Below are 24,332 nucleotides of genomic sequence, written 5' to 3' on the forward strand. Positions count from 1 at the left end.
ATGGCGGGGGTGTTCGACATCGACCTGGAGACCGAGGAGGGCAGCGACGGGGATGAGCCCGAGCTGGGCGCCGTGAGCCGCCACCGGGGCGGGGCGGGGGACCGGCACCGGCTGGGGCCGGGATCGGGGACGGGGACCGGCTGGGGACGGGTGGCAGCGGGGCTGGAGGAGTACGGACCGGGATCGGGGACGGGGCGACCGGGACAGGGACGAGGACACCGGAACGGGCTGGGGACGGGGACTGGCACGGGGACGCGGATGGGGGCGGGAGGGAGGTGAGTGGCAGCGGGGCCCGGAAGGGACGGAGGGACCGGGGACAGCGTGGGGAGGCACCGGGGCCCGCTCGGTGCTGGGGACGGCGGGACGGGCGGGCAGGCGGGAGGTTCGGCAGCGAGGGAGGGGGGACAGGGACAGGACAAGGGTCCTGCCGGTGGCGGGGCCGGGGCGCAGCCAGGCTGGCCGTGGGGACGGGGCACGGGGACAGCCGGGGGGCAGCCGGGGGTCCCGGCCCAGCTTCCCTGGCACGGGCGGGCAGAGGGAGGCTCCCACTGGGCAGGGCCCGACCTCAGCCCAAAAACATCCGGCTGGGCCAGTGCATCGCGCCTCACCCCACTCTGCCTGCCCTGTGCACCCTGCCTGCCCTGGGTCCCCTCCTGCCATGGCCACCCTGCCTGCCATGGGCACCCTGCCTGCCAGGGGTCCCCTGCCTGCCATGGCCACCCTGCCTGCCATGGCCACTCTGCCTGCCAGGGGTCCCCTGCCTGCCATGGGCACCCTGCCTGCCGTGGGTCTCATGCTTGCCATGGGAAACCTGCCTGCCGTGGGCACCCTGCCTGCCGTCCTGCCTGCCCTGGGTTCCCTGCCTGCCCTGGGGTCCTGCGTGCTGCTGGCCCCCTGCCCACCATTGACCGTGGGTTCCCTCCCACAGGAGATGGAGCTGGAGCCCCGGGGGAACGGCCTGGAGTAAGTGGGGGGCAGATGGGGAGGGGCAGGCAGAGGACAGGCAGGGGGTCCAGCCCCTCTCACCCCCTGTCCCGACAGGCCGGTGGGGCACTATGAGGAGATTGAGATCTCAGAGAGCAGCGTCAACAATGGCCCTGAGCACATCGGGCCCCACTGCTTCGAGCTGCTCCGTGTCCTGGGCAAGGGCGGCTACGGCAAGGTGAGGGGCATAGCACGCTGAGGGGGAACCTGTGGGGTGCTGGGGTGCTTGGAGAGGTGGGTGCTGCCCGACAGCGTCCCCAGCCACTCCTGTTGTCCTTCCAGGTGTTCCAGGTCCGCAAAGTTCAGGGCACCAACACGGGGAAGATCTTCGCCATGAAGGTCCTGAAGAAGGTAGCGCCGCCCCGGCCCCCCTGGCCCCCCTGGGGAGCCCCCGCTCACCGCCTCCCCCCCAGGCCAAGATCGCCTGCAACGCCAAGGACACGGCACACACCCGGGCCGAGAGGAACATCCTGGAGGCTGTCAAGCACCCTTTCATTGTTGACCTCATCTACGCCTTCCAGACGGGCGGCAAGCTCTACCTCATCCTGGAGTGCCTCAGCGGTAGGAATGGGGAGGGAGACACTGGGGTTGGAGGAGTCAGAGGGAGCCAGGGATGGCTCAGGAGGGTCCCACTTGGGCTGTCTCGCTGCAGGTGGAGAGCTCTTCATGCAGCTGGAGCGGGAGGGCATCTTCCTGGAGGACACTGCCTGGTAGGGATGTGGTGGTGGAGGGGGGCCGTGGTGGGGGGGAAGCTGGACGGAGATGTCCGGGACCCTGATGCCACTCACAGCACCACCCCCGCCACCTCCAGTTTCTACCTGAGCGAGATCACGCTGGCGCTGGGCCACCTGCACTCCCACGGCATCATCTATCGTGACCTCAAGCCGGAGAACATCATGCTCAACAGCCAAGGTGGGCTTGGGGGTTGTGGGAGGGTTTGGGGGGCTCAGGGTGGGGTGGGGGAGGTCTCCAGGGATGGTGTTTACCCCCCCTCTCCCATGATCTCCCTCAGGTCACATCAAGCTGACGGACTTTGGGCTGTGCAAGGAGTCGATCCACGACGGGGCCGTCACCCACACCTTCTGCGGCACCATCGAGTACATGTGAGGCGGGTGCGGCATGGCGGGGGGAGCGGAATGGGGTGGGGCCCTTCCCTAGCCCACCCCCCCCTACTCAGGACACCCCCTCCCCTCCCTAAATCCCTGTCTGCAGGGCCCCCGAGATCCTGGTGCGCAGCGGGCACAACCGGGCAGTGGACTGGTGGAGCCTGGGCGCCCTGATGTACGACATGCTCACAGGATCGGCAAGTCCCACTCCTCTTTCCTCCCTGGGGTGGGAGTGCGGGTGGGTGGGTCCCAGGAGTGGGTGAGTGGGTGGGAGTCCCGCTGTCGAGGTGATGCCGAGTCTTCCTTGCCCGCCCGGCTCTTCCTTGCCATGCGGTGCCTCTCGCAGCCCCCCTTCACTGCCGAGAACCGCAAGAAGACCATCGACAAGATCCTCAAGGGAAAGCTGGTGCTGCCGCCATACCTGACGCCCGATGCCCGGGACCTCCTCAAAAAGGTACCCCCCGCCTCCCCTTCATCTTGTTTATGTAGGTCCTACCAAACCCACTGCCACCATGCACCACTCCATCCTCTTTTCTTTTCCAGTTCCTCAAGAGAAACCCCAACCAGCGGGTCGGGGGGGGCCCAGGTGACGCTGCCGATGTGCAGGTACAGGGAGGGGCGGGCAGCAGGGTAGGTGCCAAGTGGACCCCCTACCCCAAACCCTGCCTGACACCCCCCTCCCCATCCCCGCTGCCCGCAGAAGCAGCCCTTCTTCCGCCACATCAACTGGGAGGACCTGCTGGCGCGCAGGCTGGACCCTCCCTTCAAACCCTGCCTGGTATGTCTGGGGAGGGTGACACGGACGGGCAGGGTGGGTGTTGAGGGCACCCATGGGAGCACCCACCGCCCACCCCTGCAGCAGTCGGAGGAGGACGTCAGCCAGTTCGACACCCGCTTCACCCGCCAGACGCCTGTCGACAGCCCCGATGATGCCGCCATCAGCGAAAGCGCCAACCAGGCCTTCCTGGTATGGCGGGGTGGGGGCTGGTGATGGGCACCCCCCACCCTGCAGTGGGGTTTGGGACCCTTGACATCCCCTACCCTTCTCACAGGGCTTCACCTACGTGGCCCCCTCGGTGCTGGAGAGCATCAAGGAGGGGTTCTCCTTCCAGCCCAAGGTGCGCTCCCCCCGCCGCCTCAACAGCAGCCCCCGCACCCCCGTCAGGTACCCACCTCCCACCTCGAGGTGGGCACAGAGAGGCTGGGGGGGATCACAGTAGTGGGACGGAGGCGGGGGGTGCTTTGGGCTGGGGGCATTGGGGTGGGGGAGGGACACACAGGGTGTTGAGCATAAGGAGGAGTGGGGAGGATGGGGGGGGCTTGGTGCCCCTGGCACACGCTGGGGTTAGGGAAGGGGCTCTGTGGGCACCAGCCACCCCCCTCCACCCTTCCTCTCCATCTGTGGTGGGCAGCAGACAGAGGGGTGCTCCTCTCACCCCCCCCATTCCACCCCCTCCTTCCCCCAGCCCTGTGAAGTTCTCCCCGTTCGAGGTGTTCAAGCCAGGGGCAGTGGGAGAGCCAATGGAGCTGGGGGCCAGCCTGCCCCCCCCACCCGAGGGCACAGCCCCACTGCCCATCAAGACCTCCGTGGGTGCCAAGAAGCAGAAGGGGGGCCGGGGGCGGGTGCCTAGGTAGGGGCAGGGGGAGGTGGGAGGAGGCACAACCTCGGTGAGGACGCAGGGTGCCAATGGCAGAGGGGCCCAGTGCCCCCCGTGGAGATGGGGGGGGCCGTGATGCTGCTTGTGCTCTAGGTTGCCATGGCAACATCCCCCTCCCCAGCACAGTGTCCTCCCCACCCTGGCGTGGCCCCCCCACCCACTCATGCTGCTGCCCGGCAGGGCTGGGTTTGGGGGTCAGGGGCACCTCCGTGTGGTGATGGGGGTCCCTCCAGGGTGTGGCCTGCCCAAGGGCGTGGCCTCCTGGGGCGTGGCCCTCCGAGGGGCAGGCGTGGGCCTGGCTGCTGGGCATGTGCTAATTAAAGGACTTGATGAGGCCGTGGTGGTCCTGTGCTGGGGGGGTGTCCTGGGGCAGAATGGCTGCCCGGCCAGGGTGGGGTGCAGGCTCCACCCCCTGCACTATGCCCCCGCCCCTTCTCTTATCCCCACCCCTAGCAGGCTCCACCCCTTCCATCGGGACCTTGGCCTTTCCTTGCACCACACCCTTTCCCTTGGCCCCACCCACTTTCCCCAAGCCACGCCCTCTCCCACCCCCTAAACCTGGCAGCCGTAGCTGGGCAGAGCCGCTCTTTTATTGATCGGTACCTGGGCCCGTGCAGCCAATCAGGAGCCTCTGCTGGGGGCGAACAGGCAGCGAGCAGGAGCAGGGGTCCCTCCGTGGGGGTGTCACAGGGCCGTGATGTCACAGGGCGGTGACCTCACAGGGCGGCGACGTCACAGGGCGGTAACGTGGGGCCTCCCGTCCCCCCAGGCCGCCGTCCCCGAGAAGGCGTGGAGGTCGCTGAGCAGGGCCTCGGCGCTTCCCCCCGCCACTTGCTCTGCCCCAGGGGGGCTCTTCTCCCCAGCCACCGGGGCTGCTTCAGCCTCGCCCTTGGCCTCCTCATCATCATCTTCCTCCTGCTCATTCTCGTCCACCTCATTCTGCTTCTCCTCCTCCTCCTCTTCTTTCTCCTTCAGCCGCTGGTCCTGGCTCCACGGCATCAGCTCTTCCTCCTCGTCCCGGGGGGCTTCTGCCACCTCCCCATCCCCCTGGCAGGGTTGTGGCTCGGAGTCACCCTGTCCCCGCAACCAGTGCCAGCGTCCCCGCAGCAGTGCCAGTGCCCGGCGGCCCATGGGCCAGGGGTGGTAACGACCAGCCGAGAGCCGGCAAAGATGGTGCCAAGCCACGGCCAGCCCCACCACCAGGCAGAGCAGGAGCCCCAGCAGGGCCCCCACTGCCTGGTCATTCCGGTTCCCTGCCGGTTCCCCTGCTGCCGCCGGCCCAGCCAACGCCAACAGCACCAGTGCCGGTGGGTGCCACCACGCTCCAGCCTGTGGGTGAGGGCAGTGGGGTCACCGCCATGTGCCTGGCACCCAGCCTGGTCCTTCCCAGACCTTGGGCGGCCGCCTCATCCCGGCAAGCGGGATAAGGCTGGGGCGAAGGGCAGCGGGCCCTGGGGACTGGGAGGGGGCTGTGCCCCCTGCCGCCGGCAATGCGTGCGGGGCAGGTGGCTGGCCGGCACAGGGCCGGCCCCGTGACGGGAAGCTGTGGTTGGCGGGTGCCGCAGCACCTGCAGGTGCTGGGGGAGAGGAATTGAGTTCTGCCGCCCCCACACTGTGCCTGCACGGGGCCAGGCCGCCCCACACGGTTGTGCAGCCCCATGGTACCTCTTGCCCCTTCCCGCAGTGCCGCAGCCCCATGGCACCCCTCCCCCATGGCTCCAGGTTCCTGGAGCCCTGCACCCACAGCCTCCAACCTGCCCTCAGCCCTGCCATGCTACCCTGACCCCCAACCCGTGGCCACTGGCCTCACTGTGCTGCTCTCTCCCCCTACACCCCCCCAAACTCGCCCCCTGCTCCCCGGTTCCAGCACTGCCAGGCTCCACTGCCCCCCTCCCTACTCCAGCCCCACTGTGAGAGGGGGATCTGCCCCAAGGACCCACCACTGCTGTCCCCCCCATCTCAGTCCCTGGGGCAGCACCAGCCTGGTGGGAGCCAAATTCGAATGAAGCACAGTCACCCCCATCCTCCGATTTAGCAGGGGAAACTGAGGCTGGAGAAGGCCCCCACACCCCCCCCCCCCCCGAGCTCACTCCAATTCTGGGGCATGTCCCCCAATCCAATTCCCCAGGTCCCAGACACCCCATCTCCCATCCTGCTCAGTTTCAGGGTGCTCACCATCAGCGGGTGCTGCTGGAGCGGGTCCTGGTGCCACGGGTGCGAGCTGTGCTGGGGAGCCCCCGCTGGTGCTTCCTGCCCCCGCACAGCGGATGTATCAGTGCGGGGGGAGGCGAGCTGCTGCGTGTTCCCCCCTCGCCTACCCAAAATGCACCCAGGGTGCTGGAAACCTGGGGTGGCTGCCAGCTGGGGAGAACTCACTCTGCTCCAAACTCCCCCCAGCTGCTCCCCACCACAGCCCTGGGGTCACCAGAGCCCCTGCATCATCCTGTCATCCTGGGACCACCAACACCCCCCCCCTCCCCCAGTGCTGAGAGCCCCTGTGCAGGGTGATGGGATGCACACATACAGGGGTCCCCTGCCCCATGGCACAGTGCTACTTTGGGGGGGGTGTGCTTCCCCCTGAGGCATGAGCTGCCCCCGCCACGTCCCCCATTTCCTGCCCAAGGCACACCAACTTGTGCCTGTGATCGCTGCACATTTCTGTCCCCTCCTTGCTCCCCCCGAGGCAGCCCCTGCAGCCCCATAGCAACCCGCCCCCCCGCCATGGCACCTCTGCCCCAGCCCCCAGCCTCACCCTGCACTTTTCTTATAAAGTCCTTTATTTGGAGTGAAAATATAGTTTTTGACCCTGCATTGTAAGGGAGGGGGACACACACAATGACAGGGAGGGGGAAGAAGCCCCCAAAATATAGGGGGGACAATATTCCACAGTTGGGGGAGGGGGGCAGAACGTGCCCTGCCCCATAGGAAGAGAGGGGAAGACCCCACCCAGGGATGGGGGGGTGCAGGGGGTAGTGTTTGATCCCAGGGGCATCCCTCAGCCCAAGGACATGGAGGAGGGGGGAAAATGGTCCGTGATTTGAGGGGGCAGCACCCAGTAAGGCAATGGGGGTGAGAGGGGAGCTGCCAGGGGGGCGGCCAGCCCTCCAACAGGAGAAGGACCCAGGGCAGAAGGGAAGGGACCCCAGGGGGGTGGGAGGGCTCGGGGGACCCTGGGGCGCAGACATGGTCCCTGGCAGGCGGGGAGGGGGTGTCCCCAGCCGTGGTCCCTGGGGGCAGTGGTCCCTGAGGGGGGGTGGCAGGTCCCTAGACGTGGCCATTCTCGAGGCGACTGAGCTGTTCCTCCAGGCGGGTGATGCGCTGGCCCTGCTCCGCCACCAGTGCCCGCAGCACCGCCACTTCCTGCAGCACCTCCTCCAGCCGCCCACCCCCCTGTGCACCGCCCCCACATCAGCCACGCCCGCCCAGGCCCCGCCCACCACCGCCCCACCCACTGCCCCACCCCTGGCCCAGCCCATCACCCCAGCCTGGCCCCCCTCAGGCAGACAACCCCACCCACTGCCCTGGCCCCACACCCTGGCCCCATCCCCAGACCCCACCCATGTCCCAGCCTGACCACACCCATGACACACCCCACCCCCCACTCTAAGCCTGGCCCTGCCCCTATTGTGCACCCTACCCCACTGCCCCACCCAACCCTAGACCCACCCACTGAGACCCCGCCCATCACCCGAGCATGGCCACACCCATTGCCAGTTGCCACACCCACCTCTACAGCCTGGCCCCACCCACTCCAAGGAGCCCACCCCTTGCCCCAGCCTGGCCCCACCCTGCAGACCCCACCCATTCCATAGCCCCACCCACAGAGACCCCACCCATTCCACGGCCCCACCCACAGAGACCCCACACATTCCTCAGCCCCACCCCCTGAGACCCCACCCATTCCATGACCCCACCACCTCCAAGGCCCCACCCCATACATACCGTGGGTGCAGATGGGAGGGTTCCCAGGGCCGGGGGGGCACTGAGGCGGGCAGGGGCGGGTGCGGCGGGGGGCGTGGGGGGCGGCGTGGTGCGGCCGGCGGTGGGAGGGCAGCTCTCATGGAGGAGGGTGCGACGGCTCACCTTCAGGTCCCGCTGCTTGCTGGGGACGTAGGCCTGGCGCAGGGACACCAGCACCGGCCCCGCAGTCCGCCCCGCCACCCACTCCTCTGCCTCCATCGCCGCCTCGGGGCCCGCCGTGTCGGGGTACAGGTCATCCTGGAACAGGTCCGACTGCGCCCCCCACCCCCGCCGTCAGAGGGGCCAATGGGACGCCCACCCAGCCCCCAGGAGGACTCCCCACCCAGGCACTGTGTTCTGCCCAGGGACCCCCACCCAGCCTCCATGGGGTCTCCCCCACCCAGGCACCCTGTCCTGCCCAAGGACCCCATGAGCACGACCAGGGACCCCCGCTCAGCCACCATGTCCTGCCCAGGGACCTCCACCAGCATGACTGGGGACGCCCACCCAGGCCCCATGGGGACTCCTCCACCCAGGCACCATGTCCTGCCCAGGGGCCCCATCAGTATCCTTGGGGATCCCCACCCAGCCACTCTGTCCTGTCCAGACACCCTGCACAATCTGGATGGAACCTTCCATCCAGCCCACCATGCCCTGACCAGGGACCCTACACAGCCCCCACAAGGACTCCCACCCGGCCACCATGTCCTGCCCAGGACTCCCCATCATTGTACTTGGGGACCTCCCCAGCCAGCCTGACTGGGGACCCCACCCTGCCAGGCACCCTGCACAATCTGGATGGGACTCTCCACCCAGCCACCATGCCCTGCCCAGGGACCCTATGCAGCCCCCATGGGGACCCTTCACCAGCCTGACTGGGGACCTCACCAAGCCACCTCCCCCTGCCTAGGGACCCTCACCCTGCTGCCACGCCCCGAGGCAGGGTGTCCCCCTCCTCATCGCCCCCCTAGTCCCCACTGACCTTCCTTGGCACTGTCATGATGATGGGCTCACACTTGCGTTCATGCAGCTTGTAGAACCTGCCGGGGAGACAGAGGGGGTCATGGGGCTGGGTAGGAAATGGGGTCTGACCCCCTCATTGTGTCCCTCCTCCCCGCTGTGTCCCCTTGCCCACCTGGCAATCTCGCACTTGCTGACGTCCAGCCCACGCTTGGGCATCCAGCCCATGCCCCGCTGGGGCTCCTTGCTGGTGAAGGTGTTGAGGAAGTGGATGTAAGGTGGCTCCTCTGTGATCTCAAAGTACCGGATGCTCGAGTCACCCTGGGGACACAATATTAGCAGGATCCACGGGCCAGGGAGCCACAGGCAAGGTGGGGGGCACCGTGGGGTCTTACCTTGCCGCAGACGTAGACCACGTTGGTGTCAGGGTCGTAGAAGGGCAGAAGAGCCCCGTTGCTGGAGTCCAGCTCCTGCAGCCCCATGGGCTCCTCCAGGTTCTCCTGTGGGGCAACGGGTCAGCCTCATGGAGCACCCCAAAATGGTTCCATGGGACCCCCGGGGTGCTCCTCACCATGTCCCACAGCGCCAGCTGCCGCTCGCTCATGCGGCTGAAGCCAGTGGTGAAGATCTTGCCGTCAGCCAAGAAGATGGCCCGCATGGGCCGTGCCCCCTCATGCGCCCGCTCCTTTTCCTGGGGAGGGGACAAGGGGGGTCAGCAGCACCATCCCAGCACACTGGGAAGGAGCAGGGGACAGGGGCACCCAAGGGACACAGGACAGTGAGGAGCTCCAGGGGATGAGGGCAGGGCTGGGGGGGTCTCCCCCTCAAGGACCAGGGCAGGATGGCACCCTGGGGACATGGGCAGAGTGACAGGGCCCTCGGGTACTCACGGCCACCACGGTTCCGCGGCGGGGGTCGATGACACGGACGCTCTTGTCCTTGCAGGCGGTGCAGAAGCGGGCACCGTCGCGGCTCCAGCTGACGCTGTAGATGAGGTCAGGGTGCAGCCCCTCCAGGCGGTACAGCTCCTCCGCCGTGCCCACGTTCCAGATCAGCACCACGTTGTCACAGCCTGGGCAAGAGTAGGGGGCGGGGGAGGGTCACCTCGTCCATGTGCCCCCCCTCACCGAACTCCCTGCCCCATGGGCACACCCCCCGTACCTGCGCTGAGCAGGACATTGCGGGCCGTGGGGTGCCAGGCGATGATGCCCACGCGCTTCGAGTGCCCCTCCAGTACCACCACTGGCTCTGTCAGCGGCTGGCTGAGCCCATTCTCGGGGATCTGCCAGACCTGCCGGGGCAGAGGGGGCAGTGGGCAAAGCAGGGGGACCCCTCGCCGTACCCCCTGCCTCCCCTGACCCCCCGCCAACCCCTCACCATGACGGTGCAGTCCTCCGAGCCGCTGGCGATGACATGGTCGTTGTGGGGACACCAGTCGATGTCGAGGACAGGGCCCGTGTGCCCGCACACCGTGGGGGTATGACTTGTCGATGCGCCCAGTCTGGGACAAAAGGGACAAAGTAGGGGGTCACCCATCAGCGCAGACCCCCTCTCCACGCCGGCACCCCGGTATCGCCGCCAGCACCTTGTGCAGGGGCAGGACAAGGAAGGCGCCGCCGCCGCTGGCCTCCACGATGATGGCAACGAAGGAAGGTTGACGGCGCAGAAGGTGCTGTCCCAAGTGACACGGGAGACGCGGATGTCATCATAGCACTGCTCCGTCTTCACCGGCTGCCCGAAAAACGTGCCGGAACTTGCTCTGCCGCACCACCTTCCGAAACGACATGGCTGGGGGCGCACCCCGTGCCGGGATCAGCACCGGGAGAATCCCAAAGTGTGGGGCAGGGCCAGGGCCCAGCCAGGGCCAGGGGAGGTGGCACGGGGCACACAGCCCCGGGATGAGGGAGTGGGGGTGCCTCCCGCTATGGGTGATGGATGGCGGTGGGTAGCTTGTCCCTGTCCCCCACCCCGGGTAAAGGGCGGATCGGCCCCTCCCGGGAGTGGGAAGCCGGGATGCCCTGTGCCCGCCGAGCAAACAAACCTCTCCCTGCCCTCATCTACAGCGGGGGGCTCGAATGGGGACAAGGGTGTCCCCCCGGGTAGAGGGATGGGGACAAAAAGGAGGACAGGTACAGCCTCGTCGGCTCAGGGGACGATGAGGACAGCGATGGGACAGGGACGGGGACAGGGATGGCCCCGCTGGGTGAGGGGACAGGGACGGGAACAGGGACAGGGATGGTCCCGGGAGAGGAAGATGAGGAGGGACCTCGGGGGACGGGGATGGGGACGGGGATGGGGACACTCCGGGTAAGGGTCGGGTCCGGATCTGGGTCCTTCCTCCCAGGCCGAGACCGGGGCTGCCCCACCCCCGCAGCCCCGGGCGCCGCCGGGGGCCGAAGCGGAGCGGGGCGGGGGCGGTGGGGGTCCCGTCCCCGCACTCACCGGCGGGCCGGGGCCGAGGCCGAAGCCGGGGCCGGTGGGAGCGGGCGGCGGCGCTCGGGGCCGGCGGCGAAGGCGGGAGGGGGCGGGGCAGGAAGTGACCAGCAGCCCCGCCCCGCCCCGCCCCGCGCATGCGCCCTGGCGGAGAGCGGGGCGGGCACCGGCGGGCGGGGGCAGCCGTGGGGGTAACGGGCATCTGCGGTCGTGGCGGACGGCGGGAGCCGCCACGGCACCGGGGACAGCCGGGGACACCCTGTGGGGCAGAGTCACCCCGTGGGGCGCGGTCTCCGAGTGGGATGACCGGGCATAGGGTCCCCCGTGGGCACCGGGTGGGGACCCCGTGGGTGCCTTGGGCGGCGGAGCGGTGAGGGGGCTGGGTGGGACAGGGGTGACAGTGGTGAGTGGCACGGGGGTGGTGGCAGTGGGCCACCGACCAGATCTGCAGGACCGAGCTGGCGAGGAAGAGTGGCCCCCCTGTGGCATCCTTGTCCCCCACCAGCTGTGCCACTCCATGCCCACTGAGTCCCTCACCAGCCCCTGTGCCGGAGGTCCAGGGCAGTAAATAGTGTAGGACCTACCTTAATGGTGGGGAGAGCTCGGGCAGAGGTGGTGGGTGGGGGACACCCAGCTGCAGGGTACCCTGTATGTGAGAGCAGGTGGGAGGGGCTGCAGTTTTGAAGCTCTGCCAACTCCCCCTCCCCAGAAGTGCCACCCTCCCCCCAAATCTTTCTCACCTCCCCCCTCGGCACTGACTCTGTGCCTGTGGTGAGCCAAGGGGGCTGGCCCTGCCCTGCCTCAGTTTCCCCACCAGATGTAGGGGTGGGTGCAGGAGCCTGGTACCGAGCAGGCTGAGCAGAAGCGGCCCTGCCATCATTGCACTGGGACGGTGGCATGGGGCAGGGGGGCAGCCATGGGGCAGGACCCCCTCTCACCCATGGCCACCCAGTACTGATCCCTGCAGGGCATTGGGCGGGGGGTCCTGGAGACCCCCAGCACTGTGTGTGCCATGGCCAGTGCAGCGGTGCCCCCGCGATGGCGTCCCTACGATGGCTTCCTGCTGCCACCAGCCCTGCAGGTGCTGAGCCGGGCCGATGACATCATGGGGGCATGGCAGGGTGGGGGCCTGTGCCCACCACAGCACCCACGGTTGTCACATCCCTGCTGAGAGGACAGGTCCCCATGCTGGGGATGGGTGTCTGGGCTGGGGGCACGGGTGGTGGCCATGGAGTGAGAGCACTGGGGACATCCGTTGGTGCTGAGGACACGGATGGTGGCCGCAGGGTAGAAAGCAGTGGGTATATGCTGGGGACACGGGTGGTGGCCACAGGGTGAGAGTGCTGGGGACACCAGTTGGTGATGGGGACATGGGTGGTGGCCATGGAGTGAAAGCACTGGGGACATTGGCTGGTGCTGTGAACATAGATGGTGGCCATGGGGTTGGGAGGGTCAGGTACATGCTGGGAACACAGGTGATGGCCACGGAGTGAAAGCACTGGAGATGTGGGTTGGTACTGGGGACACAGATGGTGGCCATGGGGTGGGAGTGTTGAGGACATTGGTTGGTGCTGGGGACATGGGTGTTGGCCATGGGTAAGAACATTGGGGATATCAGTTGGTGTTGGGGTCACAGCTGGTGGCCATGGGTTGAGAGTGTTGAGGATGTGGGTTGGTGCTGAGGACACGGATGGTGGCCATGAGGTGAGAGTGTTGAGGATGCGGGTTGGTGCTGAGGACACGGATGGTGGCCATGAGGTGAGAGTGTTGGGGACATTGGTGCTGGGGACATGGGTGGTGGCCATGGGGTGAGAGCATTGCGGACATGTGTCAGTGCAGGGACTCGGAGGGTGGCCCCGGGCACCTGGCCAGTGGCTGGGGGTGCCGTGGCCCCATGGCTCTACCCTGATGGGAGGCCGCGGTGGGTGGCGGTGGCCAGTGGCCATTTCCTGCCGCTAATCACTGGTAATTGGCTTTGCTCTGCCAGGTCCAGGGAGTCCATGGTGGGGGAAGGGGGTGGGCAGGGGGGGCACGTCGGGGCGTAAGAGGATTTTCCTGCCGCCTTCTTAAGGCTCGGCCGCCCCAGTGTGCCACTGCCTGCCCGCCCGCTGCGCACCCGGCCCCAGCCCCATGCCGCGCACCCGTGGGGACAAGAGGGTCCCCAAGGACACGGAGACCCCGGGCAAGGGGACAGGGGGGGACGTGGGTGAGAAAACCCCCAAACCCTCCGAGGATGGTGGCCCCCCAGCCACCAAAAGCCCTGGCTCTGAGTCCCGGCACAGCGGCCATGGGCAGAAGAATGGCAAGAAGGGCCCCGGGGACCCACACGCTGCTGCCACCAAGACGTACTCCCCCTTCCTCAACACTGTCTTCGGCAAGGTGGGGGCAGCCAGGCAGGGCACGGGGTGGGGAGGGAGTGCTGGGGACGGAGGGGACATCATGGGGACAAAGTTGGGGATGCTCCAGGACCCTGGAGACGGAGGGAACACGGGGACACAGAGCTAAGGTCGGGGATGCTTTGGGACCCTTGGGATGGAGGGAACATGGGGGTGGTGGGGATGGGGAAAAGGGACGGTCCGGGACCCTGGGGATGGAGGGGACATGGAGGCAGTGAAGATGGGGTTGAGGATGCTCTGGGACCTTGGGGACAGAGGGGACATGGGGCACTGGGGACATGGTCAGGAACACTCTGGGACCTTGAAGACAGAGGAGACATGGGACAGTGAAGATGAGGTTGGGAATGATCTGGGACCCTTGGGATGGAGGGGGCGTGGAGACACAGGGACGAGGTTGGGGATGCTCCAGGACCTTGGGGACAGAGGGGACATGGGGCATTGGAGACATGGTCAGGAACACTCTGGACCCTGGGGATGGAGGGGACACGGGTACACTGGGGATGGTGCTGGGGACACCCCTGAGGACGGAGGGAACACCCAGGGGGACAACCTGGGAAGGGGAAGCTGAGCCAGCAGTCCTCTGCAGGGGGACATGTGCTGTTCCCCCACCTCCCTGAGTAAGAAGCACCCTCGGCAGCACCCATGGGTGCTGGGCAAATCCCATTCAGATCTCGGGGGTCCCAGGCTGGGGCAGCCCCAGGGTGGGTAGCAGGAGGTGGGACATGGGGACCAGGGGTGCAAGCACAGGGCAGGGCAGGGCTTTGCCTCCAATCCCTCTAATCCCTCCCACTGGAGTTAATTTTGGCCCACGCTTAATGAAGGTGACACCACGGTTTGCTGGGGGAAGGGGGGTTGGGGCTGAGCTGGGGCTGATTCTGCTCCCACCCCACGTGCATCCGGCCCAGGAGCGGGAGCTGTCGCCAGAGGAGCTGGATGGTGAGTGGAGATGGGGGGCATAGGAGGCTGGGGTGGGCTGTGGGCATGGGGGGCATGTTCTCATGGAGGGATCTGCCATGGGCTGCAAAGCCATGGGGGCACGTTGTCATGGAGGGATCTGCCATGAGGTGCAGTGCCACAGGGACACATTGTCATGGAGGGATCTGCCATGGGGTGAAGTGCCATGAGGACACGTGCCAGGAAGGGATCTGCCATGGGGTGCAGTGCCACAGGGACACATTGTCATGGAGGGATCTGCCATGGGGTGAAGTGCCATGGGGACACGTGCCATGAAGGGATCTGCCATGGTGTGCAGCGCCATGGGGGCATGTTGTCATGGAGGGATCTGCCATGGGGTGCAGTGCCACGGGGACACGTGCCATGAAGGGGTCTGCCATGAGGCCCAGTGCCACGAGGCCACGTGCCATGGCATTGCACCCAGGGAGGGACCTGCCCCAGCGTGGCACAGTGCCTGGGAGACCCCCACACCTGATGGGGTCTGTGTGCCCACATGTGCCCGTGTGTGTGGGCAGAGCTGCTGGACGCCTTCAAGGAGTTTGACACGGACCAGGACGGGTACATCAGCTACAAGGACCTGGGCGCCTGCATGCGCACCCTGGGCTACATGCCCACCGAGATGGAACTCATCGAGATCTCCCAGCACATCAAGATGAGGAGTGAGTGTGGGACCGGCTGCCATAGGGCTGAGGAGAGGGCCAGAGGGGCTGGGGCGTGGGGCACTGAGGTTGTCCCTTTCCCTCACACAGTGGGTGGCCGCGTGGACTTTGAGGACTTTGTGCAGATGATGGGGCCGAAGCTGCGGGAGGAGACGGCCCACATGGTGGGCGTGAGGGAGCTCAAGATTGCCTTCCGCGAGGTATGGCCACCACCACAGGGGACCACAGCCACAGGGGGACCACAGCCACGGGAGGGGACCACAGCCATGAGAGTGACCACAGGCATGGAGGGGACAACATCCCTGGGAAGACCATGGGGAGACAATGACCATGGGGGACAGTGACCATGGAGAAGTGGTGACCATATGGAGGGGACAGTGACCATGGGGCGACCATGACCACAGGGGAACAGTAACCATGGGGGTGACCGCAGGCATGAAGGGGATGGTGATCACAAGAAGACCAGGGGGTGACCATGGCCCTGGAGGGAGGGTGGTGGGGCGGGTGGGGAGGGTGACCCCCATCCTGCGGGTGCCGCAGTTCGACGTGAATGGGGACGGGGAGATCAGCAGTGCGGAGATGCGGGAGGCCATTGCGGCGCTGCTGGGGGAGCAGCTGAAAGCGCAGGAGGTAGACGAGATCCTACAGGACGTGGACCTCAATGGGGATGGGCGAGTGGACTTCGATGGTGAGGGCCCCCTCCCCTGCCCCATGGCATGTGGCTGGGGGCTGCGAAGAGTGGCTCGACTCTGGGTCCCCTCACGCCCTTGTCCCTCGCCCCGCAGAGTTCGTTATGATGTTGTCAACCCGGTAACAAAGCTTCCGGGCAGGAGGGAGAACCCCCCCAACTCCAAGTTCCTCAGGTGCTCCCTGCTCGGCCAGCTGGCCCAACCGCTCGGCCAGCTGGCCCAACCTCTCTGCCAGCATTAGGGTTCAGAGTGAACAGCTGGAGCGGAGCCTGCATCTGGGAGTGGGTCAGACACGAGTCCCCTGACCCCAGCAGCCCTCGGGGGTGGCGGAATGGCGGGGCGGGGGGGGGGGGGGGGGCGCTGGGGGCACCCAATAAACCTCCTCGATGAGATCCGGAGAAGAGTGTGTGCTGGTCGTTGGGAGGGGACACGGGGTGAGACTGTCCCCAGCCCCTGCCCACCCCGCCGGCTCTGCCCGCGGTGTGAGCAGGGCATGGGGGGCACCGGTGGCAAGTGACCCCAGGTCAGTGCCCGGGGGACAAGGGGGATCCCACGGGGGGGAGAGACAGGACCCCGGGCTGTACTCGCCCACCGCACCCACGGAGCTGGTCCGAGGAGTGCCCGGGCAGGGGGTGGGCGGGGCACAGCCAGGGCGGGGCACTTTGCCATTGGCTAGGTGATCCGACTTGCTGCAACCAACCGGCCAATCAGCATCCCAAAGCTGCTGGCCAATCAGCACTCACTAATTAACAAATTGGGGAGGGGGAAATATCAGCCCTCTGTGATGTTTGTCCAAACACAACTGGCCATTCAGCGCGCGGGAGGGCACAGGCTCAACCAATCCGCAATAAACACGGCCCATCGGTGCCAGCTGGCCAATCAGCACACGGGGCGGGGCGCGAGAGCGGTGAGGGCGTGGCCACAGCCGCCCCCGGCTCCCTCCCTTCCTCACGTGTCACCCCCACCCACCCACGGCCCCCTCGGCGGGGTGACCCGCGTGTCCCGGCTGGGGGCCCCCCCTTAGCAAAAAGGGTCCCTGGGGAAGAGATCGAGGGTGCCCCCCCAAAAGCCACAGCGGAGGGAGGTGGCTCCACTGGGGCTCGAACCCAGGACCTTCTGCGTGTAAAGCAGACGTGATCACCCCTACACCATGGAGCCCGCCAACAAGGGGGCCCCGCCCCCTCAAACCAGCAGCGGACCTGGGAGGACACCCCTCGCCGTACGCCCCCACACATGCTTAGCCCAGGGCTGGCAGAGCCCGGCCTGGGGGTCCGACACACCCCCCCCACATCCACGAGGGATAAGGTGGCACCTGGGAACCTCCGGGAACACGGGGGTGGGGGGTGGGCACGTGAGGGCAGCTGGTACCCACGGCAGCAGTGTGTGGGGCTGGGGGAGGGGAAGCACAGTGCCACATCCAGGAAGAAGAAGAGTAGGAGGAGGACTGGAGAACGTGTGGGTCCCCTCCCACACGATTACCACAAGAGCTGCCCGGGTAGCTCAGTCGGTAGAGCATCAGACTTTTAATCTGAGGGTCCAGGGTTCAAGTCCCTGTTCGGGCGGCAGTAGTGGTTTTTTTTGGGGGTGCAAGGCAGTTCTGGGGCAAAAGAGGTGTTCCCTCAGCTTTCCCCCGTGTCCCACTAGCAGGGGGTCCCCAGGATGAGCACATACCCACCCCCCATAGAGCAGGCACAGCCAGGCTGGGGCATTCACAGATTTTAATTTAGTTTTTTTCCTGAAGAAGGGGAAAAAAAAAAAAAAAAAAAAAAGGCATCATACACTCCCCTCCACTTCTCACGTTTGGGGGTGCAGAGACCCCCCACAACACCCTCCCTCCCAGGGCATCTCCCAGCCCCTGTAGTGTTTGGGGGTGCAGGGGCCTACTGCTCCCTGGAGATAGATGGAAGAGACGCCCCTGCCCCACCAAAATCCAGGACCTCTCCCCTGCCCTAAACAACCTACAGGGAAGGCACCTCGAGGGGGAACCCCACAGCTGGGGGACACCCCAGGGGGGCTGGGGACAGGGCACCCCAGCCCAGGGGCCGGGGGGGGCTGGGGGCCCACAGAGCCACGTGTGCAGAGGGAGAAGGGGACTCCGGTTGCTCTCTACATATATATAATATACACCTATAGAACAGGCTGGGGGGTGGTCTGCCCCTCCCCAATGCCTGGGGGTGAGGGGGAAATGAAAAAAAAAAAACAATGAGGGGGCGGGGAGAGACCAAGGCCAGCCTCAGGCTCACCCCACTGCACCCACCGCCTGGACAGAGCCGGCCCCTGCCCTCCCCGGGGGCCACACACTGCCCCTCTGCCTGGGGGGGACACACTGTGCTCCCCACCCCTGCAGGGCTGCACCCCTGGTACCCCCTCAGGGCACCATCCCTCCTGCACCAGGGAGGGGGCCAGGGCCACGAACGAGTGCGCGTGTGTGGGATGAAGGGGACCCCCCTCTCCCCAAAAGCGGGCAAGGGGGTGCCGTGCCGGCTCCCACTCCCCATCCCCGGCACCAAGGTCAGTTTGGATCGGCTAAGGCAACCCCGGCAGGCGCTCGTGGTGACGCATGGGGACAGACGGGCGGTTAAGACAGACGGACAGACAGATGAGGGGGGGGCTTTGGTGCCTGGCCCCAGCGCAGAGGCCCCCTCGCCACTCCTCCCTGCCGGCTCAGAAAATGTCCGGGCACAAGGTCCAGTCCTGCTTCTCTTTGCTCTCCCAGTAGCCGCCCTTGTAGACGTGTGCCAGCTCCTGCGTGACAGGGTCCTTCTTGCGCTCAAACCACAGCGGCTTGTAGGGGTCGTACGGGGTGCCTGGACGAGGGGGCACAAGATGGGGGTGAGGGTCGTGGGGCCAGGCAGGGAGTGAGGTGAGGGCCGGGGGGCCCACCAGCCCCTTCCTTACCATCCTCGGTGGCCCTGGCAGCCTCGGCCTCGCGTCTCTTGCGGGAGATACGCTGCTTCTCCTCCAGCCGCTGCTTCTCGGCGTTGGCTTCATCCCAGCGGCCGTTCTCCATCAGGCGCTGGTCGGGGCGTCGGCGGCTGTCAGTGGGCGCCGTGCCATTCTCCGGGGCATTGAGAGTCAGCGCCAGTTCCGAAAAGTAGTACATGTTCTCTGCGTACTTCCTACACCGGGGAAGGGGACAGGATCTCAGTCCCTCCACCGGCAGGCTTCATGCCCTGCCCCTCTCTTATCCTGCCCTTTCCTGGGCACTCAGAACCAGCCCCTCAGCTCTTGGGACACTTTGTCCCGTGCCCTCTACTCACGGGAGCGGGTTCCTCTTCCACAGCAGCACCCGACTGTCCTCAGCCTCGTGAGCTCTCTGCCGTCCCTCTGCTCCATTGTCCCCAGTGCTCAGCATCACCTTGTAGCAGTCCATCTTCTCATCCCAGGTGCCCAGTAGGACAAAATGTACCCTCCCCGTGGGGTCTGTCACCTCCCCGGTGACCTGCCGGGACAGGGGGGATAGCCAGAATCAGGAAAACCGAGAAGCCACAAGCACCCCAGCACTTCTCCCACGCCCCTACCTTCCTTGCCACGTCCCGTGAGAAGTAGCTGTAAGGAACGAACTTGAGGATTGCACTTGTCACCCGTCTTGTGATTGACGATCTCGATTTCACCCGACTGCAAAGGTGAAAGGAGAGGAGGAGGAACGTCAGATTGAGCCCACAGCACCTTCCCCTGCTGGCAGGGGAAACTGAGGCACAAGGGGCTGCGCCTCTGTACAGGACTGGCACAAAAGGGTCCTGGGGAGCCCTGTTGCCGGGGTTTCGTCCCACCTGGTCTATCCAGAGCTTGCCCACGATAATGTTGTGCACGGTGGTGGTGACCTTTTTCCACGTGTAGTGGTTGCCAGAAGAGTGGAAGACGCAGTGGATGGTACCTGACGAGGGAAGGCTGCGCTAGGAACAATTCCTTGGAGTCTGCCCAGTCCATGGAGACTCAGGTGGTCCCCAAACCTGCCCCGCTCCCACGCGCAGGCATAAACACCCTCTCTCCCCAAGCATCTCCCGCCCAGAGCCGCAGCACTCACCAGAGGCATGATGGAGAGGTATTTGCCCCGAAACTTGCTGGTGATTTTGATTTCCTGGCGAAGTGTCCAGCCGTGCTTGGAGTCAGCGTGGTGGGCAGCGGCTGGCGGGTGGTGGCTCACCTGGCCAGGAGAGGGGACGGGTCAGCACCAGCTGCCCCATGGGGGTCAGCGGGCCCAGAGGAATGGGGCTGGCGGTACCTGCTCACAGAGGGAACGGTAGCCGTTCTCCTCCAGGCGATCCAGCTCAAAGGTCTCCCCCAGGAGGGGGTTTGAAGGGCTTGCTGGTGCGGAAGACAGTGGTGGAGTAGGATGAGACGGTGAAGGCGGCCACGTAGCATAGCTGCTCCAGCGAACTTTCACATTTGGCCGCCCGGTCAAGCAGCTCATGGTACTCCAGGTCCTCGGTCAGGCGCTGCAGCATGGATAGGGGCTCGTTGAAGTTCACCTGGAAGGGAGCAAGAGGTAAGCGAGGGGGGTCCTGGGGTGCCCTGCGCCCACTCACTGGCTGTGTCCCTGCTCACTGGCATTGGGATCTTGGACAACTCCTTCCCGATGCAGTTCTTCATGATGCTCCAGAGGTTGAGGCTGTAGTTGGGTTTGTAGGGGATGCGGGTTCTCTTCTCCTTCTTGGTGTCCTCTATCTGGTGCTTGTACTGGGGGCGAGACAAGGGCTGCTGTGAACCCCCCACCCCTCCACAGGAACCAGGGCAACCCCCAGCCAGCCCCCTGCACACACCGCCAGCAGAAAGCCCGCGTCCTACCTGCTCCTCCAGGCTGATGTCGCTGCTGGTGCCACTGATGTTGCTGCCGGTGCGCCTGGGGCGGGGGGAGGAGAGGGGGCAGAATCAGTCCTGAGTGGGGTGGGGAGGGCAGGAGGGTAGCCCCACGCCCCAGCACTCACTTGTGGCCCATGCTCTCCGGCATGGTGATGATCTCTGGGGCATCGAAGAACTCGTTGTCATCGTCCTCGTCACTCATGTCTCCTTTCGCAGGGCAGCATGGATCTGGGGAGGGGGGAGGGTAGCTGAAGCAGTGAGTTCAAGGTTCCTCCCAATTTCCCCGCAGTGGGACACTGGAGGGTTCTCCCTGTCACCACCAGCCAGGTGAGGGGCCACATGCCACCTCTGCCACACTGAGAGGTGGCAGACAAGGCTTAGGAGGAGTAGGGGCAGAGCGAGCAGGTCTCGTGTTGTAAGTGTCACAACCGCTCGGCTGTGCCAGAGAGACCAACAGACCTATCGCTCGGGGTTGGTGACATGAAGGAAGTTGAGCCTGGCTCAGGAAAAGGACTGAAAGCAGCTGCAGGTCACTGTGGGCACAGCGCCGTGGGCTTCTGCTGTCCCCTATCCCACACCATCGGCTCCATCTCACACCATTGCTCCTCGCTCCCACTCAACCGGCCCCCAGCATGTGGCGCGGAGGCTCTGGGTGGACTGGCAATACCTTTGGCAGGGCCGCCGGTGCCGGATGCGCTGGCGGGCAGAACGGTGGCACCGCGAAAGGCCCTCTCCAGGTGGTTGTGCTGCTTGGCCAGCTGCTCCAACGTCTCCTCCAGCCGGATGCGCTGGTCCCGTTCATGCTGCAGCGATTTCTGCCATTTCTTGCCGTGGGTCTGGGCCAGCATCAGAAAATCCCGGCAGGCCTGAGGGTAGACGGTGCCCCATCAGCGCATGGTCCACGTGTGAGCGTCAACTCCCGCCACAGAACCCTCCCCTGCCCTGCCCCATGGGGTAGGGTGCAGTGCGGACTCACGTTGATCATGGCGTTGGAGGTGATGCGGAAGAGCGTGGCTCGCTCGTTCACCTGCTTGATCTTCTCGGTGCTCTCGGCTGGCAGCCGGAGGGTCTCCAGCTCGCTGAGGGAGCGCTGCAGGGCCGTGCCATGCTTGGCAATGAGGTCATTGCAGGTGCTCAGATCCTCCACCTTGCTGGACAGGGTGCGCAGCGTGTTCTGCAGCTCTGTTTTGTCCGTCTGTGACACCGACTCGTCGCCCGAGTCATCTGCCAGTGGCAAAGGATGTTAGCGTGGCCCTGTGTGGCCTCTCTCCTCCCAAGAGATGGGAAAGAAGGGGAAGCTGCACGCTGGGAGCAGTGGGAGCACCTGCCCTCTTGAGCTGCACCAGGGTCTGACCGTGGGGCTGCCAGGACGGACACAGCAGGAGTCTCCCTCCAACTCCCTGAGGGCTGAGAGCTGCACATGGGGTGCTCCCGGCTACCGCCACAGCATCCTGGACAGTGATGCCACAGCCAGGGAGCGCGGCAGGGAGTGGCAGCTCAGAGCAGATGGCTGATCTCCTGGCACACAAGTGGTCACGCTAGCAAGGAAGCATGTGCCAGGCTGCTGGCAGCTCCTCAAGCCAAAGCCAGGCAGCAGGGAAGCCAGCTCCATGCTGGAATGGCTGCAGCAGGCAGGAGAGCACTGCTGGGCTCACACATGGATGGACATAGTTGCCCCTTCCAAACCGCACTCAGGGAGCAGCTGCCAGCACCCTGAGCCACATGCTGTGACACTGTCCCTGCACAGCACCCCAGCTGGGAAGGGGAGATGGATGGGGAAAAGCAGGTTGCCTTTCTAGCTGGCAGCAAGCAAAGGGGCCTTGGGAACAGGGAGGGAATGTGGGGCTATGCATGTAGGGGTAAAACAGTCCCTGGACCCAAGGAGCGGGACCCACACGGGTGTAGCAGGGGCTGACACGTGCTGCTTGGCTCTGGGAGGACTAGGGGGACACACAATGGCTTACATGGGGGCTGCGGAGGCACCCCAGCGCAAGGGCCGTACCTGACTCCTCCAGCATCTTGACAGCTTTGGCCTTGGCCAGCTCCAGGGCAGTGACCCAGCGTTGCCGCTCCACCTCCGAGCTGGCCTTCAGGTGGTAGGTTTGGGCTCCGCCGTTAGAGATGATGAAGTTGCAGGAGTCCTCCACGGTGATGTTGGCTGTGGCCAGGTTGATGGTGCCGCGGCAGGTGTGCCGCATCTCTGCTTTGGATCTGCGCGGGGAGGCAGGATGGGGACACGGTGAGGGGGCTGGAGAAAGGAGGTGCCTCAGCAGCCTGGCCTGGGAAAGAGCTGAGCCTCTGGGGAGCCACGAAGGGGGCCTGGCATTCCCCACCCTGCAGGCAGGGTTATTAATAGGGTGCCGGCTCCAGCCCATGGTGGCTTTGCCAAGCCGGCTGGGTGGACAGCACCAGCGCCGGAATGGGGCCAAGGCTGGCAATGCCATGCCAGGGGAAGAGCATGGGGTGGGGTCCGCAGCCCCCGGCCCCCAGGCAGGCCTCAGCAGCCCCCAGGAGTGGCTTCAGGGGCCACCAAGCTCCCCTTGGTGCCTCCCACATCCTGGCATGGCCTGGGAGAAGGATAAAGTGCCCCGGACGGTGTAAGGCCGTGCCAGCCTGGCACACCCCTTCCACGTCACCGGGCCTGAGCCTGCCAGGCAGGGACAGGAGGGAGCTGCCTGGGACACCCCAGCCCGGCCCGGGAACCGGTGCCTCCCTCCGCCCGCTGGGCTGTAACTCGAGCTGGCAGCTGCCTGCAGGCTCCGGTTCCTCCATGAATAATGGAGGGTCGAGGAGCAACAGGGCCCCAGCAGCCGGGCTCAGGCGTCCCCTCAGGAACCGAACGGTGGTACAGCAGCGAGGAGACCGGTAACGCCACTGACTCCCGACCACAGAGGCACCAGGGCCGGCTCCCACCCGAAGCCGAGGAGGAACGGGCCCTCGGTGCCGCCGGGGAAGGGCTGCTCGGAGGGACACCGAGACCCAGGGGCCGGGAGAGGCGGGGGGGCCGGGCAGGCACACCACCCCCCCGAACAGCCCCGGGGCCAGCTGCCCGCTCCGCTCAGGCAAGGAGGTGACAGCTCTGCCCCTCCCCGGCTGGCACCGGGGATCCGCGGGCAACACTGGGGCCTCCCCGGTTTTAAAGCGTGGAGGAAAACACGTACACCCCGTCCCCCGCGTGTAGCTTCACGGCGCGGAAAGCGGGCCGGGCCCAAGGTCACGGGGGAGCACCGCGGCGCACGGAGGGGGCGAGAGACGGCGGGGCGGGGCGGGGCGGGTCCCCGGTAGCGTACCGGTAGTAGCTGAGGAGGCCGTTGCTGAGCACGAACCAGCGGCGCTGGTAGCCCTTGATGTAGTTGGTCCACTTGAAGAGCCAGCCCTCGCGCGCCGAACCGGACCCGGCGCCACCGGACCCGGCGCCGCCCGTCCCGGAACCGCCGCCCCCCGCCGTCGCCACCGCCGCGCCCGCCCCCGGGCCCGGACCAGCCCCACCTCCCGCTGCCGGTGAGGGCAGGGCAGGGGCCGCACCGGGCGCCGCGGGCAGCGCCATGGGGCCGGGCAGCGCCGCCGCCGCCGGGCCAGGACCCGCGGCCGCCGCGCGAAGATCCGCCATCGCCGCCGCCCCGCCGCCCCGCCCACTCCGAGCTGCCGTCACCCGCCCCGCCCCCGGCCGCGCCCCATTGGCGGCGACAGTGGCCCGCGCGCACCGCCCCGACGGGCGGATTGGTGCCAC

General features: G+C 66.3%; 5 protein-coding genes and 2 non-coding genes across 8 annotated transcripts; 3 read left to right on the plus strand and 4 right to left on the minus strand.

The window, feature by feature from the left end:
* RPS6KB2 (ribosomal protein S6 kinase B2) lies at positions 1–3,725 on the plus strand. 2 transcript variants are annotated; one of them, XM_086612681.1, is made up of 15 exons: positions 1–72; positions 929–963; positions 1,042–1,162; positions 1,267–1,335; positions 1,398–1,545; positions 1,637–1,694; positions 1,796–1,896; positions 1,997–2,087; positions 2,197–2,287; positions 2,437–2,544; positions 2,634–2,696; positions 2,791–2,868; positions 2,950–3,057; positions 3,143–3,255; positions 3,557–3,725. In XM_086612681.1, exons 1-15 carry the CDS (start codon positions 1–3, stop codon positions 3,723–3,725), a joined length of 1,425 nt encoding a protein of 474 aa, XP_086468807.1. The 2 variants fall into 2 exon arrangements, with proteins under 2 accessions (XP_086468807.1, XP_086468808.1); XM_086612682.1 differs by lacking the exon at positions 929–963 and having other exon boundaries at positions 1–67; positions 1,017–1,162.
* Positions 3,726–4,272: 547 nt separating this feature from the next.
* PTPRCAP (protein tyrosine phosphatase receptor type C associated protein) lies at positions 4,273–5,949 on the minus strand. Its single transcript, XM_086612683.1, has 2 exons — positions 5,924–5,949; positions 4,273–4,795 (listed from the first exon to the last, which is right to left on the minus strand). Exons 1-2 carry the CDS (start codon positions 5,924–5,926, stop codon positions 4,481–4,483), a joined length of 318 nt encoding a protein of 105 aa, XP_086468809.1. The 5' UTR covers positions 5,927–5,949; the 3' UTR covers positions 4,273–4,480.
* A 1,063-nt stretch (positions 5,950–7,012) lies between these two features.
* CORO1B (coronin 1B) lies at positions 7,013–10,454 on the minus strand. Its single transcript, XM_086612997.1, has 10 exons — positions 10,254–10,454; positions 10,046–10,169; positions 9,830–9,959; positions 9,559–9,740; positions 9,240–9,359; positions 9,064–9,168; positions 8,844–8,989; positions 8,691–8,748; positions 7,700–7,981; positions 7,013–7,138 (listed from the first exon to the last, which is right to left on the minus strand). Exons 2-10 carry the CDS (start codon positions 10,046–10,048, stop codon positions 7,013–7,015), a joined length of 1,152 nt encoding a protein of 383 aa, XP_086469123.1. The 5' UTR covers positions 10,049–10,169; positions 10,254–10,454.
* A 2,777-nt stretch (positions 10,455–13,231) lies between these two features.
* On the plus strand, positions 13,232–15,924 carry CABP4 (calcium binding protein 4). The gene is made up of 6 exons (XM_086613746.1): positions 13,232–13,480; positions 14,403–14,433; positions 14,967–15,110; positions 15,201–15,310; positions 15,651–15,798; positions 15,896–15,924. The coding sequence occupies exons 1-6, from the start codon at positions 13,232–13,234 to the stop codon at positions 15,922–15,924; spliced, it is 711 nt and encodes a 236-aa protein (XP_086469872.1).
* A 960-nt stretch (positions 15,925–16,884) lies between these two features.
* TRNAV-UAC (transfer RNA valine (anticodon UAC)) lies at positions 16,885–16,957 on the minus strand. The gene has a single exon. It is a non-coding gene; the product is annotated as a tRNA-Val (tRNA).
* A 331-nt stretch (positions 16,958–17,288) lies between these two features.
* TRNAK-UUU (transfer RNA lysine (anticodon UUU)) lies at positions 17,289–17,361 on the plus strand. The gene has a single exon. It is a non-coding gene; the product is annotated as a tRNA-Lys (tRNA).
* An 822-nt stretch (positions 17,362–18,183) lies between these two features.
* On the minus strand, positions 18,184–24,212 carry OSBP (oxysterol binding protein). The gene is given in 17 exon segments (XM_086612990.1): positions 18,184–18,610; positions 18,612–18,918; positions 19,060–19,241; positions 19,321–19,371; positions 19,373–19,417; positions 19,573–19,676; position 19,784; positions 19,827–19,946; positions 20,025–20,096; positions 20,098–20,271; positions 20,348–20,479; positions 20,588–20,642; positions 20,728–20,830; positions 21,270–21,468; positions 21,579–21,826; positions 22,605–22,813; positions 23,893–24,212. Coding segments are annotated over 17 exon segments (2,469 nt in total). The 3' UTR covers positions 18,184–18,463.
* Between the last annotated feature and the right edge of the window lie 120 nt (positions 24,213–24,332).

This window comes from Tauraco erythrolophus, chromosome 6, assembly GCF_009769465.1.
Source record: "Tauraco erythrolophus isolate bTauEry1 chromosome 6, bTauEry1.pri, whole genome shotgun sequence".
Classification (NCBI taxonomy): Eukaryota; Metazoa; Chordata; class Aves; order Musophagiformes; family Musophagidae; genus Tauraco; species Tauraco erythrolophus.

Coding starts and splice junctions, on each gene's coding strand:
- RPS6KB2 (XM_086612681.1), top strand. CDS start 1: ATGGCGGGGGTGTTCGACATCGACCTGGAGACCGAGGAGGGCAGCGAC. Junction 1,163..1,266: donor GCAAGGGCGGCTACGGCAAG/GTGAGGGGCATA, acceptor TTGTCCTTCCAG/GTGTTCCAGGTCCGCAAAGT. Junction 2,697..2,790: donor GTGACGCTGCCGATGTGCAG/GTACAGGGAGGG, acceptor CGCTGCCCGCAG/AAGCAGCCCTTCTTCCGCCA.
- CORO1B (XM_086612997.1), bottom strand. Junction 9,741..9,829: donor CAATGTCCTGCTCAGCGCAG/GTACGGGGGGTG, acceptor ACTCTTGCCCAG/GCTGTGACAACGTGGTGCTG. Junction 7,982..8,690: donor TCATGACAGTGCCAAGGAAG/GTCAGTGGGGAC, acceptor TGGGGGGCGCAG/TCGGACCTGTTCCAGGATGA.
- CABP4 (XM_086613746.1), top strand. CDS start 13,232: ATGCCGCGCACCCGTGGGGACAAGAGGGTCCCCAAGGACACGGAGACC. Junction 13,481..14,402: donor TCAACACTGTCTTCGGCAAG/GTGGGGGCAGCC, acceptor CATCCGGCCCAG/GAGCGGGAGCTGTCGCCAGA. Junction 14,434..14,966: donor GTCGCCAGAGGAGCTGGATG/GTGAGTGGAGAT, acceptor GTGTGTGGGCAG/AGCTGCTGGACGCCTTCAAG.